Source organism: Pleurodeles waltl, chromosome 11 (genome assembly GCF_031143425.1).
Source record: "Pleurodeles waltl isolate 20211129_DDA chromosome 11, aPleWal1.hap1.20221129, whole genome shotgun sequence".
Classification (NCBI taxonomy): Eukaryota; Metazoa; Chordata; class Amphibia; order Caudata; family Salamandridae; genus Pleurodeles; species Pleurodeles waltl.
The window spans coordinates 681,632,458-681,651,546 of record NC_090450.1 but is presented as its reverse complement, the minus strand read 5'-3'; the positions used below and the strand labels follow the sequence as shown (position 1 = coordinate 681,651,546).

The 19,089-nt window shown below is 43.8% G+C and overlaps 1 protein-coding gene across 11 annotated transcripts in view; it reads left to right on the top strand.

The window, feature by feature from the left end:
• AAK1 (AP2 associated kinase 1) overlaps nucleotides 1–19,089 on the top strand; it is a 244,600-nt gene that overhangs the window by 60,873 nt on the left and 164,638 nt on the right. For all 11 annotated transcript variants that reach the window (XM_069214196.1, XM_069214193.1, XM_069214195.1 and 8 more), the window contains exons 10-12: nucleotides 4,421–4,500; nucleotides 16,657–16,811; nucleotides 17,599–17,924. In XM_069214196.1, the coding sequence (XP_069070297.1) occupies nucleotides 4,421–4,500; nucleotides 16,657–16,811; nucleotides 17,599–17,924 (561 nt within the window). The remainder of the gene's footprint in view (nucleotides 1–4,420; nucleotides 4,501–16,656; nucleotides 16,812–17,598; nucleotides 17,925–19,089) is intronic.

The window sequence follows — 19,089 nt, the reverse complement described above, 5'->3', positions numbered from 1 at the left end:
CCACATGGAATCTCAATGTTGTGTTAACAAGACTAATGGGCCCTCCAGTTGTGCCCCTCCATTCCTGCCGCCCTCCAGTTTTTTTGCTGGAACGTGACCGTCCTGGCCGCTGTCACTTCACTTAGATGTGTCAGTGAGTTTCAGGCACTAACTTTATAAGAACCTCTCTTCCAAATACATAGGGACAGAGTTGTACTTCTCACTAACCCCAATTTTCTTCCAAAGGTGGTCTCACAATTCCACCTTAATTAATCTTTTGAACTTTTTTTTACCAATATGACTCAGTTACATAAAGGGCTTGCACATGTTAGACGTAAAACAAGCTCTCATATATTACATTGAAAGGACTAGATCATTTAAGAAGACACAACAATTATTTGTTGCTTTCTTCAAACCTGACAAAGGAAGGACCATTTCTAAGTCTGGCATTGCGCAATGAATTGTTGCATACATCCAAACATGATGTGATAAAGCTAAAAGAACTTTACCCATTCCTCCTAGAGCTCACACCACTCATAAAAAAGAGCTTTGATGGTCTTCTTAGGAAATATACTTATAGCTGACACATACATTTAGAAACATTACTGTGTAGATGTACTGGCCCATCAACAAGCCAATGTGGGCCAAGCACTTTTACGTAGACTAGTTCAAACAGCTGTAACTCCAGAAGGCTAGCCACTGCTTATGGAGAAGAACAGTTTTCCAGTCTATGCTAATTATGTGTAGCTACAACCACACATGCCTCAAACGGAAAATGTTACTTACCCAGTAAGCATCTGTTTGTGGTATGTAGTGCTGCAGATTCACATGTGTCCACTCTCTCCCTGGATGCCTGTACTTGTTACAGTTGCGTTCACTATTTCTCACAAACTCCTTTCGCATGGACATCTCTCTATACTATGCTTTTCTACAAGTTTCATCCTAATCTGCCACGTAGGAAAACAATCTAACAATGGAGTTGATGACCAAAACTTTAAAATCTGAAACGTTTCATAATGAATGGAAAATGATTATAATCCTGTGCTAAGGGCATGCATGATAGAAGCCAACTAGGCAGAACAGCTAAGCATAATTGAAGCGCCAAGTTATAAGTGTCTTAGAGCAGATTGGCAGCCAAAGTTTCTAAGATCATTTGCTAGAGAATTCCAGTGTTTGACTGCGATATACAAGAAGGAGCATCCACCAACTTCAATTTGACGAATATCACAGAGACCCAACATTTTGGCTGAGCTGGGTTTAAGTGAGCAAGGGGTCCCATACGTATGAAATCTGAAGAAGAGCAAAGCTGGATAGGTCTTAGCAATGACATTGTGACAGATGGTTGATGCACTGGTAATCAAAGAAAGTCCAATAGGTGTCAAGAAATGCAAACCGTGAATTAGAGAACAAGGTTTAAGTGAGCTGAGATAGTTAACGGAGTCCAAAGAATCAGGACTGAGGGGAACCTAGGTAAACTCCTTTCTTGTAATAAAGCCTGGATGTTAGGTGCTAAAACACCTTATAAACATAAGTTTATGAATTTAATAAAAACAAGAAAGATGAGGTTATTTTTGTAAGGTATTCCTTAAGAAAAATTCTAAGTCCAGTATAGAATAGCATTGTAGTCTTTATTGATATCATATAAAGTTTGACATAGGGGGAGGACTGCCCTGATTTGATGCCCTGTCAAAGCAGAGGTTCTCTTGACCCTTATAGACTTAGGGGAGGTGCCAGGCCAAGCCTCAGCTGCCTCTGCAGCCACAAACATTTCGCCTGTGAGCACGCCCGCCAATGGGCTTTAGTACCTAGTTATAATCACCTTGCCCTTTCTCTGGCGGGGAACCTCACTATATTTCCTTGATGAACGGGGTAAAACCTGCTTTGGGGATTTGTTGCTTGAAGACAAAGTATTTTGCAGACTGGCACAATAAACCAAATAGATCCTTCACTGCAGTTATAGCTCTAGTAAAGAAGGCTTTAGAGATCACCTGCATTTCAGACCATTGCCTCCCCTGACCCAGTAGGCCTCCTGCCAATAGCTAGTTCTGGCCCCATGACGTCCTCTAACATGTACTCTTTTCCTTTTCCACTGCCTTATTCTTAACTTTTTTTTTAACAACTCTTTTTATTGATTTTGCAATTTAAACAAGAACAGAACAGTGGAAGATATGAGAAATCCCCCCATACATTTTCTTTCTAGGAGAGATACCTATGCAGTTACAGGTACGTGGTACAACTTACGTGTTAGAGTTAGTGACCAGTCACTCCATGCAATGCAGTAAACCAATGTAACCAAGTCATGTATACCACTGACATACAAGAGTTCCAAAGTAGACACCGTTGGTTTTCTTGACAATGTCAACTCATAAAATAATTGCATCAATCAATCCTCTGTATCAGTGTTAGTATCAGAGGCCGAGTCACAACATTTGTTAAGCGCTCCAACAATTGACCCCATACCATAAAATCTGCCGTTAAAGCATCATCAGTACCTGACAAAAGCATTTGCTGTTCCTCTGCTACTCTCCATTCCAGAAGATCCCGCAGCCAGTGAACAACCAGAGGTCTCAGGAAGCTCATCCATCCTATGGTTACCCTTCGTTTAGCCAACATAAGTGCCAGCTGTGCAAGTTTGTGCAGGATCTTTCACCCTCTGGGTTTAGCCACCACTCCGAGTAGACAGGCCAACAGGGTCAGGACAATTTGCAGGCCCATAGCATTCACATCCTTGGGGACCACCACCCTCCAAAACAGCTGCACTCCCTCACAGGCCCATGCCAGGTGGAGAAAGGAGGCATTTCTCTTGCCAAACCGGTTGCACCTGCAACTCCTTCCCCCCCCCCACCCCACCCCCCCCCCAAGCATAGTCCTTCATGTCCAGGTGATGCAGTGCCGCATGTGCGATGCACAAAATTAAAGTGTAGGAGCTTGAATCTACTGTTGCATGAGACAGTGCGTACTAGCAATAATTCAATCCGCATCCGTCACTGGGTCCCCCAAATCCCGCTCCCATGCTCGATGCGCAGCACAGGGTTCTTTAACCATGTGCTCCCGAAGTGTCCTGTAGAATAATGTAATCAAATGTCTCCCCTATACCTAATTTATCAGTCCTCCTACACTTGGATGTTTGTGGGGTTGCTGGGAAATCATGCCACATCTCCATTTGTGGTACTTTAGATACCTTGAAGAAGTCTATCATCGGGGATGAAACACATGTCGGCTGAATCTTCGCATCAATCAGCTTGAATCTTCCCATTGACTAAGGACATTCACACAAATCACAACCTCTACAACTTGATGGATACAAACTATCATTAATTTCAAGGACTATGTTTCATGATAAAACAATGTAGAAGACAGCTTGATCTAGTGTGGGCAATACATTCTGATTATAAACAACCGTGTGTGTGTGTGTGTGTGTGTGTGTGTGTGTGTGTGTGTGTGTGTGTGTGTATATATTGTATATTAATTTAATTAATAAGTAAAAAATGTTTGCTCTACATACCTGTGATCTTTGATTACTACTATACCCATAACGAGAATGCTCTGCTACTATATTATGGTTTTACTAAGCTGAGGAGAATTGTTTTTTTCTGGTTAGACTTGATCACATCAGGGCAACATATGTGTTGTAGCGTATGAGCATCTGAACTTACAAATATCTAGAAGTTACATAGGATGCGCATCAGTACAAACCATTGTTGCCTTTCTTTATAACAATGATTCTTAACTTTAGTAAGATAGTCCTTAGCTAATAGTCTGTTGTTTGTTAGTTTCAAAAACTTCATAACAAACTTTCATAAGATCGTTACCCATGAAGAGTAGGCAGAAGCGGTGTAATGCATTGAAGGAGTCTAGACCTACATCCGCACTGGGAAAGCTTTTCCCTTTCTTGTAATTTTTGTTAACTTCAAGTGAAAATAAATGTCTGTTAATACAACAAAATATAATTGCAAGTTACAAAATGTTCATCATACCTTTTGTCTGAAGCGGAAAGAGAACAAAAACTAAAAAGACATCTTAAATTGAAGTATTTCAGGAATTTTATTTTTGAGAATCCTAAAATCTATATACTTTGTACAGAAATAGGTAGACTTCCCTAGGCTTTCTTTGTGCACATGGTTGGTTTAGGAGTTGAATTGTCTTCTGGTGTTTTCACAAAAATGTCTCAACATTATTTTGGCAAAAATGCCTAATTTCAATAGTTTGTTTCGCCCCTCTTCGGAGTGAAATATTCATAAACTCATAATGATAATTTAACTTTTATTACCCGTGGTTTTACCTAAAACAGTTGTGCTTGGTGTGACAGATTACAAGATTACAGGGCACAAACCCTGGAGATAGTATTTTACGGACAAAGACAAATGGCTTTATCAGTTTTTCTCTTCACAAAGCTATATGTTGAACCCTGCACGATAAAGTTAATATTTTGCATTTTCAGAATTCTGTAATCCCGGCCAAGCTTCCAGAGCCAGTGAAGGCCAGTGAGGCTGCAGCAAAGAAGACCCAACCGAAAGCCAGGTAAGATGCACTGCAAGCAAACATTCCACACCGATGACCTTCCTCAACAACCAACATCTATCTGAGTGGAAGAGTGGGTAAAAATGGCATCTCTCCAGCTTTCACCAGCAGTGACACCACTGGAAAATACATCACATGACCTTCGTGCCTTGACATCACGTTAAGCTATATTATTTAAATAAACTGAAAAAAACACCATCATATGACTAAAATAATGAAATAATTAAGGTTTTACTAAAGTAGATACGATTGTTATAGCTATTGATGGAATACTAATTCAGGTGCTCCAATGATAATTTATGATAGCGTGCATATGCCTAGTGACACTTCATGCTAGCTTAAATGACTGGGCAAAGCCATCACTTGGCAGGTGCTTTCTCGTATGCCACCATAGGCCAACAACAGTTCTTATAAAAACAGATTGCCACCTCCATGCCCTGATGCAGCTGTGGTTTTCCATCACGTTTTCAAAATGACTTATAAGTGTAACTGTTTTTTTTTTTTTTCTGGTTGAAAATTGAGTTCCCAAAATGATTTGTTAAAATGTAATTGAGAAATTTGATATAAAAACGAAATCTACACACACATATATAGGTATAAGTATTATATAGTGGTGGTCGCCACTAGGTTGTATAAGCGAGAACCTAATTTGTGTAGAAAAAGCGGTTTTTTACTTGCCTACATCTTTGGTGCCTCTTGACAAATATTCATGAAATTTTCAAATAAACTTGAGTTATGTCAGCTGCTGTTTGGAGAGTTTTGGGGTGATCTGTTAAGCGGGATCTGAGATAAAGGGAGAGGTGAAAAAATGAGCATTTCAATGTTAATTCACATAGAAAATTTTGTGCGGGGATAGCACTTGAACCAGTGGACGGAATTACACCAAATTTGGCAGAAAGGCAGGTCTTGGTCCAGAAAGAGCCCTTTTTGTTGTTTGGTTTAAATTTGCTCAGTAGTTTTTGAGAAATTAAAGGAAATCTATACTTGTATGTATTGGGACACAAAGGATTTTGCGACTCCTATGTGAATCCTTGCACCACAAGAAATACTGTGATTAGTTGGCTGCAAGCCGTTCAGAAAGTTGCACCATTTTATCAATCGGGGCAGGGTCCCAGGGGATGGAAATAAAAGCTTAGAATAATAGAAGGGTTCGGAGTGGAGGTACTTTTAACCTGTGGGGCTATTACAGGGTGTAAAAGGCCACAGTTGTTATGTTTAAAAAGATTAAAACTGTTTTTTTGGCAACAGTTGTGAAGTCTCGACTCCGCCACAGCCTTCAGCATGGCCCCCTGTGTAAAGCCACAATGGAGTCATGAATCCGGCCGAGAGAGGGTAAAAAAATATGCATTTACACACACTCCCTCACACAATAATGCACACTACTGACCAACACATTGAGACTGTGACTTACTTTCGCACAGATTTCGAAGTACACCCATACAGACATTAACACACCCACTTGCAAACCTACTTAAGCATACACACACCCACTCAAGCACCCACGCACAGGTTCTCTCTCTCTCTCTCTCTCTCTCTCTCTCTCTCTCTCTCTCTCTCTCTCTCTCTCTCTCTCTCTTTCTCTCTTTTCTCTACCCCCCCCCTTCAAAGATCCACTCTGAGACTCAAGCACCCACTCTCAGACTCTCACCCACTCAGTGCCTCATAGACCTACCCAGACAGAATTTATTTTAATTATGTTTTGGAACTCTATATGAGGTCCACATAATAAAACAAAGATAAAAGTACAAACAAGAACAGAAAAAGCATACCTAAAAGATCATATGAGCCAAAAAACTGCCCAAATAGCCACTCTGTACCATAAAGTGATATATAATACAGTCCAGCAGAGCAAGAGCCGACCAAGAGGAGACTATAAAACATATGCCGCCCCATAATACACAACCTTCCAAACCCCATCAAGTTAAAAGGTATCTAAAATATAGAATAACAAAGCAAAATATACAATAAGAATGCACAGCTGCAAAGTATGCAAATATGATAGGAGTGCAATTTGATCAATTAATCTCAGAATCAGATCAACAGATCTCACCCATAACTTTTTCCATCCACCCATAAAGTGTCATTATTCAGATCCTTAGAATGAATGTAAAAACATTTTAAAAAGCTAAAAACTCTATGGCAAAACAGTTAATTTGGGGAAACCTTAGAGGCTTGGAGAAACTCGGGTACCGACATCAAAGAGAACTGGAAACAAATGGGTCTTAACCATTTACGTTGTTAGGGGGCGAGAGAAGGACAGACAAATAGCACATAATTTAAGTGTTGAGTTTTAGCAGAATACAAATTGCACTTTTTAGCTGAACCATACCATTTTGCCAACAACACATTCAAAGGTAGCAATCACAAATGCAGAAGCAGCCAAAAACGCCTCACCCCATGCAGCAAATTCCATGTTACACAAGGTTGTTACTTTTTTTTACTACGAAAGATATTTTACTAAATTCGAGGGAAAACTTATTTTTACACAACCCTGTAAGTCCATTCGGTAAGTAAAAGACCATGTTGTCTGTTTTAAGCGGCTTTTCACTTGCAGGGAAGGGGTAACCAAAAGCTGATTGAACTCTACCTCAAGTATTTCTAGGGTGTACGTAAGGTTCTTAGAGAAGGTATACCTAAAGACATTATTTTCCGCAAAGATTTCTTTTTACAGTAAGGCTCTCAGGGTATTATCCTCAGCCTTAATTAGGAAAATAGCCCAACGTACAACTCTGGCTAGTCCCCGGGTGAACACACTTCTTAGGCCCAGTTCCAGCCTTAGGACAGCCACGGACACAGCAGTATTTACCGATAGCATCTTTCTGAGAATCTTACCTTCCAAGAGATTCAAAAAACCCCCATTGAGAACAACCTATGAATTCCAAACCATAAGGGAGAGAAGCAGGTATCTTAGCTCGATAGACCACTAAAAGGTGGGCAAAATGCTTTCTTCCCGTGGCCACATACAACGCCCCCAAACCTCTTGCTTGACCATCAGCTTTTGATTTATTAGAAGTAATATGGGCTGCGTCACTGAGATTCCAGCATACTATTTTCCCTAGAAAGGTGCATGAGTTCACAGTTTCCAGCTCTTTGTTACCTAATACTCAATGGAAATTAGAACATTTTGCTTTCTTATTACAATGAAAGCGCAATATCTTGCTCTTTGAAACATTAATCTTTAAAAAGTGGCCCTCAAAGAACTGTAACAGGAATTGAAGGCGGTTCTGTAGGGCTATAGGAGTTAAATCAAAAATAATATCATCGGCGAACAGCAAACGACAAATCGAGCGTCTGCCTGTTTGTGTGGAAAAACCCTGACTCTGGGATAGAAAAGAGCACAGATCCGAGATGTATAAGGAAAAAAGCAAGGGAGCCAGAAGGCATCCCTGCTTTAAACCATTGAAAGTAGACATCTTTGGCGATAGGCCTCTATCACCCCCCACCCCAAGAGAATTCTGCACCAGGTAGAAGAGTGGAAAGCAATTAATAGCTTGTAGGAAGGTAGCCTCTTTCTAGCCTTGTTACCCCCACTTTTGGCCTGTTTGCGAGTATATGTCAGGATGTTTTTACTGTCTCACTGGGATCCTGCTAGGCAGGGCCCAGAGCTCATAATGAAAACCCTATGTTGTCAGTATGTTTGATATGTGTCACTGGGATCCTGCTAGCCAAGACCCCAGTGCTCATAAGTTTGTGGCCTATATGTGTTCCCTGTGTGGTGCCTAACTTTATCACTGAGGCTCTGCTAACCAGAACCTCAGTGTTTATGCTTTCTCTGCTTTCTAAATTTGTCACTGCAGGCTAGTGATTAAATTTACCAATTCTCATTGGCACATTGGTACACCCATATAATCCCCTTGTATATGGTACTTAGGTACCCAGGGTATTGGGGCTCCAGGAGATCCCTATGGGCTGCAGCATTTCTTTTGCCACCCATAGGGAGCTCAGACAATTCTTACACAGGCCTGCCACTGCAGCCTGAGTGAAATAACGTCCACGTTATTTCACTGCCATTTTTCACTGCACATAAGTAACTTATAAGTCACCTATATGTCTAACCCTCACTTAGTGAAGGTTGGGTGCAAAGTTACTTAGTGTGTGGGCACCCTGGCACTAGCCAAGGTGCCCCCACATCGTTCAGGGCAAATTCCCCGAACTTTGTGAGTGCGGGGACACCATTGCACGTGTGCACTTTACATAGGTCACTACCTATGTATAGCACCACAATGGTAACTCCCAACATGGCCATGTAACATGTCTAAGATCATGGAATTGTCACCCCAATACCATTCTGGTATTGGGGGGACAATTCCATGATCCCCCGGGTCTCTAGCACTGAACCCTGGTGCTGCCAAACTGCCTTTCAGGGGTCTCCACTGCAGATGCTGCTGCTGCCAACCCCTCAGACAGGATTCTGCTTCCTGGGGTCTGGGCAGCCCTAGCCCAGGAAGGCAGAACAAAGGATTTCCTCTGAGAGAGGGTGTTACACCCTCTCCCTTTGGAAATAGGTGTGAAGGGCTGGGGAGGAGTAGCCTCCCCCAGCCTCTGGAAATGCTTTGATGGTGCCCATCTCTGCATAAGCCAGTCTACACCTGTTCTGGGATCCCCCAGCTCTGCTCTGGCACGAAACTGGACAAAGGAAAGGGGAGTGACCACTCCCCTAACCAGTATCTCCCAGGGGAGGTGCCCAGAGCTCCTCCAGTGTGTCCCAGACCTCTGCCATCTTGGATTCAGAGGTGTTGGGGGCACACTGAACTGCTCTGAGTGGCCAGTGCCAGCAGGTGACGTCAGAGACCCCCTCTGATAGGCTCTTACCTCTCTTGGTAGCCAATCCTCCTTTCTTGGTAGCCAAACCTCCTTTTCAGGCTACTTTTAGGACTATTTAGGGTCTCTCCTCTGGAGTATTCTTCAGATAACGAATGCAAGAGCTCACCAGAGTTCTTCTGCACTTCCCTCTTCGACTTCTGCCAAGGATCGCCCGCTGACTAATCCAGGACACCTGCAAAACCGCAACAAAGTAGCAAGACGACCACCAGCAACATTGTAGCGCCTCGTCCTGCTGGCTTTCTCGGCTGTTTTCTGGTGGTGCATGCTCTGGGGGCTGTCTGCCTTCACCCTGCACTGGAAGCCAAGAAGAAATCTCCAGTGGGTCGACAGAATCTTCCCCCTGCTAACGCAGGAACCAAAAGACTGCATCACCGGTCCTCTGGGTCCTCCCTCATCCCGACGAGCATGGTCCCTGGAACACAGGAGCTAGATCCAAGTGACCCCCACAGTCCAGTGATCCTTCAGTCCAAGTTTGGTGGAGGTAAGTCCTTGCTCCCCACGCTAGACTGCAAACCTGTGTACTGCGTGATTTGCAGCTGCTCCAGCTTCTGTGCACTTCTCCAAGGATTTCTTTGTGCACAGCCTAGCCTGGGTCCCCAGCACTCTGTCCTGCAGTGCTCAAACCTCTGAGTTGGACTCCGACGTCGTGGGACCCTCCTTTTGTGACTCCGGTTACACCAATCTTCTAAGGGCGTGCTCTGGTACTTCTGCGGGTGCTGCCTGCTTCTGCGGGGGCTCTCTGAGTTGTTGAGCGCCCCCTCTGTCTCCTCCTCCAAGGGGCGACATCCTGGTCCTTCCTGGTCCCCAGCAGCACCCAAAACCTCTACAACGACCCTTGCAGCTAGCAAGGCTTGTTTGCGGTATTTCTGCGTGGAAACACTTCTGCAACATCCAGCACGCCGTGGGACATCTTCCATCCAAAGGAGAAGTTCCTAGCCTTTTTCGTTGTTGCAGAATCTTCGGCTTCTTCCACCCAGAGGCAGCCCTCTTGCACTTTCATCAGGGGTTTCCTGGGTGCCTGCCCCCCCTGGACACTATCGCGACTCTTGGACTTGTTCCCCTTGCCTTGCAGGTCCTCACATCCAGGAATCCGTCTTCAGTGTTTTGCTGGTGCTTGTGGTTCTTGCAGAATCCCCCTATCACGACTATTGTGTCCTTTTGGGGTAGTAAGGTAACTTTGCTCCTACTTTCTAGGGTCTTAGGGTGGGGTATCTTGGACACCCTGACTGTTTTCTTCCCAGCGACCCTCTACAAGCTCCCATAGGTCTGGGGTCCATTCGTGATTCGCATTGCACTTTTGGAGTATATGGTTTGTGTTGCCCCTAGACCTATGTTCACCTATTGCATCCTATTGTGATTCTACATTGTTTGCACTACTTTTCTTACTATTACTTACCTGTTCTGGGTTTGTGTACATATAACTTGTGTATATTATTTACCTTCTAACTGAGGGTACTCACTGAGATACTTTTGGCATATTGTCATAAAAATAAAGTACCTTTATTTTTAGTAACTCTGAGTATTGTGTTTTCTTATGATATTGTGCTATATGATATAAGTGGTATAATAGGAGCTTTGCATGTCTCCTAGTTCAGCCTAAGCTGCTTTGCCATAGCTACCTTCTATCAGCCTAAGCTGCTAGAAACACCTCTATTCTACTAATAAGGGATAACTGGACCTGGAAAAGAGTGTAAGTACCACAAGGTACCCACTATAAGCCAGGCCAGCCTCCTACATAGCTCAAGGAGGGTGGAAGGAAAGCACAGAGTAACCAGTTTTTCCCATAGTAAATCTCTATCTACTTTATCGAACACTGTTGAAAAATCGATAAAAGCGGCATAAACCAATCCGCCTCTTAATCTCACATATTTTTCTGTGATGACTTGCAACATAACAATATTATCTTTTGTACCATGATTGCGCCTGAACCCTGTTTGCTCCAGGGTAATAATGATGTTCTCCTCTGCCCAATCAATAAATCTTGAGAGCATGCATTTAGCAAATATTTTCCCTACTGCATCTAGGAGGGCGATCTTGCCGATAATTGGTGGGGCAGTTGCAGTCTCCCTTCTTAAATAAAGGAATAATGATGCTACCAGTCCATGAGGGAGGGATAGTTCGAGAGAGGAAGCATCTACGGAAAACCACAAATAAGATCTTACTCCAAGGGCCGGAATCTTGTTTGATTACGGAAATGGACACGTTATCAGGGCTGATTGCAGCAGAGAAGCTCATAGAGTAAATAGCTTGTTCTATCTCATTCACTGTCGGAAAGGAGATGGAATACATCTCCTTACTCCTAAGCGGCCAAGAAAATGACGTCCATTTGATGCATACAGAGAGGCAATAAATTCAGACCTCCGGGCAGCAGATATGACAGCAGGAGAAGACCAAATTCTAGCTCCACACCCCTCCCAAACCAGGGCCCAGAAACGTCTAGCTTGTCCCTTTACTGCTGCTTTCCTGAGAAGGGAGGTTGTTGCAAGCATTTCTTGCCATGAGTAACTTCATAAGCTTCCTTCTCCTTTTTAGTAGAGCCACCCTGATGTTTCTTACTGAAGTGTAGTCTAAATACTGTGCCCGGACCAAACTATTTATTTCCCTATTTAGAGCAAGTAGGTGACATGAAATAATCCTCTGACCACTTTTAGGGACACTCAGGGGAAAATTGCTTAACAACCGATTCATACATTTTTAGTAACATTTTGCAGTTCATTCCCCTCCCACGTATCCAAGACTGCAAACGCAGATTCCAGTGACTCCCTAACATCCTTCTGGGGTCCCACTGGGTCCTTCCTGTCTTTTTATCAAAGACGAGAATTGCCCTGTGCAACTGTCAGGCCCCTGTAGTTACAAGTTCAAATAATGTAAATAAAAATGGGTTATGATCACTAAGCGAAGTGTTTATAAACTTAAGGTCGACAAACAAGGAGTAGGTCCATACCCCAATATCACATAATCTAGAATTGCCTTTCCCGCTGGAGCAACATGGGTAAAAGAGGCAGGAGAGTCAGAGATCTTCCATTCGCAATAATAGTCACTTTCCATAAGGAGTTTAAGCAAGAGTTTCCCTCTTTTATTTGTTCTAATCGATGAAGGGAGTAGGCAAGCAGGGATTTGCAAGGCCGTCTCTCTCTCACCCTCATGAACTTGTGATATGGCATGATTAGATATCTTACAATTTAAGTCACCTACCAAAACTATAGCAGGAGGGGACTCCCTGACTGCAGCATTTTTTTTTTTTATATATGCAAAAATCTTTTTTAGCAAGGCATCATAATCCGAATCTGGCAGAATATATGCATTTACCACTAGCAAAGAGTTAGAACCTGTGATACTTTGCAGCTGGAAAGATGAGGCTATAAAAGGTTACTGGGATCTTTAAAACATTCAAAATTCCATTTAAGTCTAGTTGACAACAGGTAGGCCACACCTCCCTTGGCATGCCCCTTCCTCGAGGGGGTGGCCTTGCAATTGATAGAGATCCCCTGTGGGATGATTATTATGCTATCAGACCATGTCTCCTGAAGGTGGTTTTTAGGGAGCTAAGAGACAGAATTTTTTCCTTTGCATGTTTTACCCCTGCTATGTTCCAAGAAATTATGTTTAGGCCTGCTCTAATTAAAGTGACTGGATAGGGGTCTAGCCCCCCACGTCTGGCTCAAGACGCCCGGGACCCAGCTCCACCCGTCCAAATCAGTAACACTTTGCTCAGGAACAGCCTGTAACTCTTGCAAAAACACCTGCCTATCATTCCCCTCTAAAGAGATTTTAAGGGCCTGTGTATACAGCCTAGGCCTTAGTTCGTAATAGCCAGGCTGATTGTAGGACCCGGACACTTGATAACAGAGACTGGGCATTTCCCCACCCCTCATGTCGCCCACCCCAGTATGGCTAAAGCCTAGAGTAGAAACCACATCAATACCCAGACATTGCAGAAAGTCACTATTTTGGAGGACCAAGTTCATCACAAGCTTACAACGAAATGTAATCCTTGATTTACAACCTGCATCAGAATCCAATAGTGAAACCAAAAGAATGTCTTTACTTTGAACGGACTTCGGAGAACTGAAATCTTAAAAACAATTTAACATGGTAGATCTATTCAAAATGAAGTCAACATGGAAGGGTGGGGAGCAATGTAGAGTAAAGGAAGCCCCATAATATCCTCCCACAAGACATTATGGGGCTACAACAAAGAGATGTCATTAAAGTCTCTTGAAGGCCTCTGAGGCAAGAATTCTAGAGCTGTTGGGTTAAAAGCAGGATAACGTCCAGAGCTCAAAAAGTTCAAAAGGACAAGCTGTGCTCAATTTATGCTTGTCACAGTATCCACCCAGCTCTGCCCGGCTCCAGTACTCCAGACCTCACCATCTTCAGCTCCAAAGTTCACCAAAGAGGTACAAACGCCACTCTGGGCCCCAAACTAATCACCAGTCCACTGCCTCGAGCCACTACATCTGGCTCCTGGCTCCAGTGGGAAAGGGCCCCAAGGAATGAAGGAGCACCTGGAGGAGCACTGGAGAAGTCGAGAGACACCACAAGGCCCCTGGTCTACCTCGGCCCTGCCGAACCACCAGACCCCCCAAACCTCCAGACAACAATTCAGGGGACAGGATCTGGCACCACCCCCAATGTCCTTCGGAGGGTGGAGTGGCAGCAAGAACAATAGAAAGAAGAATGTCGTGTTCTACTCTCAGCGTTAGCGACCAGGATCAAAACCGTGCAGCTGCTACTGCGGGCCACGCCCACCTACGTCTCGGCATCAGAGCGTCAAAGACCAGCCTCTTGTCTCTCTTGTTTGACAGACAATACTCAGACACTGACACACCCAATCAGACATTCATGCACCCACTCACAGACCCACGCACAGACCCATGCACCCACTCACAGACTCATGCACCCACTTTCATATTCACTAAGACTCATGCACACGCTTATAAACCCACTCAGTCACTGATACACCCCCTCACACACTGATACACCCCCTCACACACCCACTCAGACACTCATGCACCGACTCACCAAAGGTTACAGGGACGTTATAGTTAGAAAATTGAATTAAAAAAACAAAACATAGAAATCCACTTAAAAAAAAAAACAAAGGTTACAATGACGTTATAGTTAGGCTCACATTTTAAACATACAAAGCTGTAGAAATTCACCTGTTATAGTTAGTTATCTCAGGTAAGTATAACTCTTGCCCTGAGGTAACTATAACTTGCGTCCTCGCCATGCACTGTTAATTACCCCCCAAGTTACGGCACTCATGACATTTCGGTCGAAGAAGACGCAACGGGACCAGAGAGCTCGAAGGCTTCAAATGGCGTTGACGCCGGCTGGACACCCAGATGTCGAAGAAGAGGAAACATTCTCCATTCCTGATTCGGACTCGGACGAGCCCGAGAGTGAGCAGCCGGCGAGGCAACAAACCGTGAGTAAAACAGCAACGGCCAAAACTCACTCAAAAATTATGAAAGTCCAGGGGACGCCACCGCCAACAGGCCATGGCTTAACCCGTAAGCACGGTGACCAAGCATCGGCGCCGAAAAAGGGCACACACCAGCCAAAGACATCCGACTCTGGTCGAGATACTGGCACAGAGTATACTCAGCACCGAGATACCGGCTCCGACCAAACTCGGCACTGAGATATCGGCACCCCGAAAACTAAAAAGGTTGCTTCGGAGCCGAAAAAGACTGCTGAAAAGACTGCTGAAAAGATTTCGGTGCCGAAAACATCCAGCCTCGGAGCCGAAACAAAGCTCCTATACCGACGAACAAGGCCTTTCCTCACAACTACAAGGCCACAAGTTTGGACAAGAACTAGAGATGGGAGAGACAGACTATACATAGAGAAGGCTCCATATACAGAAGGACACTGGGAAAATAAGAACTCTTCCCCCAATTAAAATGAAGCGGAAACTCGCTTTCCAGGAAAAGGGTTAACAGCCAAAAGCAAAGGTGGCTAAAGAAAAAACACCACCACGTTTTTCACCACAGCCATCGCCACCGCACTCACCACAACTGTTCCCAATTGCAACACCCCCAATTATGCAATCACCAACGCACACAGGGATAAGCCAAGATGACCCAGATGCATGGGATTTGTACGATGCACCAGTATCTGATAATAGTCCAGATTGCTACCCGGCAAGACCATCACCACCAGAAGACAGTACTGCTTACATGCAGGTGGTTTCCAGGGCAAGTACTTTTCAGAACGTAGCACTCCATTAGATGCTGCAGATTCACATGCGCCCTCCCGCCTCCCCGGGAGCCTGTAGCCGTTATAAGTTGATGAAAATTATATATTATATGTTGATAAAACTTGTACATTTGTAAATTGTAAATATATATCACTTTTAGACACATTATGTACATACATACTTACTCCTTGCATGGGCACTATTACTATATACACAACTCCTACCTCACCCTCTGCGGGGAAAAACAATCTAAGATGGAGTCGACGCCCATGCGCAATGGAGCCGAAAGGGGAGGAGTCCCTCGGTCTTGTGACTCGAAAAGACTTCTTCGAAGAAAAACAACTTGTAACACTCCGAGCCCAACACTAGATGGCAGGATAATGCACAGCATGTGAATCTGCAGCGTCTCATGCCACGAACAGATGTACACTGGGTAAGTGACATTATATATATATATATATATATATATATATATATAGACAATAAAAGTTTTGCATTACTGGTACAGCATGCTGTTCAAAAAGATGCTCCAAAGAAAAAGAATTAGTGGTTATGACCTTTTTTTGGATAAAGGTTTAAGAAATGGGAACCATTGATTCAAGATTAAGTAAGCAGGAGAAGTTATGCGGGTGTCGCCCATTGACAACCTTGCATCTTTTGTTCCAGTTTAAGGTTGTTTCATTTGTTTGTTAGAATGATTATATTTCAACCTAATAAAATGTTCATCTTTTAAACTCCAGTCTTTGCATTTAATATGAAATAATTGTGAGGCAAATAATTTTGAACACGTTTGCTCAATAGTTTTGACTGAAAGCTGTACATTTGCATCTGCACATATCCATATCCTTCCATCCATGTGGTGAGTACAAAGCTGCTGCAACCTGGGGAAACAAAGTATGAGAAACACAGAGAAAATATATATATCGTTTTGTTTGTCATTAAAGTCCTTTTAACTTCAGAAAATGTTATAATCTTCACATTTTAGGGTTTGGAAATTTAAAACTTAAATTCCCAAAACTTTACCTGCAGCACTGATGGCTGGTCATGCTGGGGCAACATGTTTCTTCATCCACTCTTTCAAAATAAATCACTGTTTGTAAAAATCCTAAGCTTTTCTCTTCTAGATTAACGGACCCTATTCCGACAACAGAAACTTCTATTGCTCCCCGGCAGAGACCTAAAGCTGGACAGACTCAACCAAACCCAGGGATCCTCCCCATTCAGCCAGCCCTGACACCTAGGAAGAGGCCCACAGTTGCACCCGCAGCAGTAGCACCAGGTGAGCAGAGTGGTGAAAGCACTATGGTAGTTTATAATTACAGGTGATTGAGTCTACAGGGAAATGGGATGGTCCTCATATACTGTCACTGACCCCAAACAATAGTGAAAGTGTCGGTGAAATGCCAGGCTAGCTCCTAAGGGGCTTCCCCTTTGCTCTAAGTGGACAAGGGTATGCCCAGACATGGATCCCATTAACACCGTGCCAAAGGATCAAAGCTGTACCTCACTGACGAACCTAAATAGTTTGAAACCAGTCTGTGTTTGCTTGTGTTTCCTCCTGGATGGGTCTTGACTGGCCCTTTGGGTTGGACTGTTTCCCTGAGAAGATAATGATTTGCATAAGGTGGGCTTCTGTCTAATGTGGCACAGTGGGCATAATAACTATGAATTAGAATGCTATCCAAACGATTACCAATTGTTAGACTGTTTCCTAGCCATTCATCACTTTTTGTGTATTTGATATGCCTGATGTGGCCTGAGTCAAGCAGGCTTTCAGTGTTCCTAATATGTTACTCTGTAAAAATCTCCTTCATTCCATAGAAGGAAATAACACATTCCGCATGACATACAAATCCACATAACCTTGCCTGTCATCCTCCACTAAGGAATTTCACCCCAAATTTGAGGAGAAAGGTAGTTTGTTGTTTTAGCAACACCAACTTTTTTTCTTAGGATTATTCTGAATGTCCAGAATGAGTAGGTCTGGTTACGTTACTCTACAGGCAGTCTTCTAAAAGTAGGCGTCTAAAAACATCCATCTTGATCTTATTCTTTTGGTTCCCCAGGTCCGGTGGCACCTGCCCCATCTCAACCAGTGCCCGGCTCTGCGGTCATCCAACCAAAACAACAAACTCAGCCAAAGCAGACCCCAGCTGTTACTTTGGCTACAGCAGTAACATTGACACCTGTCACTTTGGCACAGACAGCGCCAGCTAATTCAATACCACCCCAGCAGCAGGCAACATCGCCTGCCCAACCGCAAGTGCCGTGCACACAGACTCCGTTGGTGCAGCAACAGCAGCATCAGCAACTCTTCCTCAAGCAACAGCAAGTATTGCAACAACAACAACAGGCTGCATACTATCAGAAGCAGATAATTCAGGCTCAGCAGGTGAGTCTGGTGGGGAGCAGGCACACATCTGCTTGTTACTTTGGCCTGGAGGGTTCTCAGACTATGCAAAAATATTGGTAGGAGTAGCTAAAATTATTTTGGGGATATCCTCAATAGAAGACTTCTAAAATATAGAGGCATCAAAACATTTCTACATAGACTGGAGAAAGGCCCGAAAAGCTTTGGAAAGTCAGTAGATTAGTAAAAACTCATTTGTCCTAGTGACCATAAAGAGTATTGTGAAAGTATTGTGTTTATCAGAATATCATAATTGCATCACAGTTGCAGGTGCTGGGCATGGGTTGGCATGCAGAGCATGTAGTGAGGAAGTGGTGGCTGAGACAAGCTCCTAGCAACTGGCACCAGGCATGAACCATGTAGTCGGCTCACCCAATTTTCCCCTCTAATTTGGTGCCCCTCTTAACTTGGAGCCCTCGATGACCATTTGGTCAGCCTCTATAAATCTGATGTCCCTGGTGTGGTTCATTGTCTGTGCTTCAGGGCAAAGTATGAGGTACTGTAGTTGATACATGTCCTTAGGTATGGTCATAGCTGCAGGGCAGAGTGTGAGGCACAGCTTGGGGTACAGGGCTTGGTGTATGCTACACAGTAAGGTTAGAGACAAATTGTGTAGGGGGAGGAGTGATGTGATCCAGACAGTACCTCACACAGTACACAGAGTACTGTGTGAGGCACTGTCTGGATCATAGGGAAAGGTGTGAGCTGAAGTCCTGGATGCATGTGGTAGTGGTTTGCCTTTCAGTCGAAGGTGAGAGCCACATTCTGGAATCAAGAGAAATGTGTGGACCAAGCTATTAGAAAGTGATGGAAGTGTCTTAGTTTTGTAGGATCATAGGCTGTATGGATTTTGGGGATTGTTTTTGAGTGCAATTTGGGCTGCATAGCAAGGTGAGAATCATAGCGACATGCAGGATAGGAAGAAAGGCGAAGTCTGGACTGAAGACAAGGCTGTAAGGCGCAGTGTGGGCTTCAAGATGAGTGAGCTGCATAATGCTGCATGGCAAGTTGTTCAGCACAGACTCTTGTACAAAATGGTGTCTGGACTCTGGTGCCAATGAGGGATGTAATCTGGACTACTATGTGAGCAATAGGTCAGTTCTGGAGGTTCTCTGAGCTGTAGAGCGCGGTGTAAAGTGCAGGATAA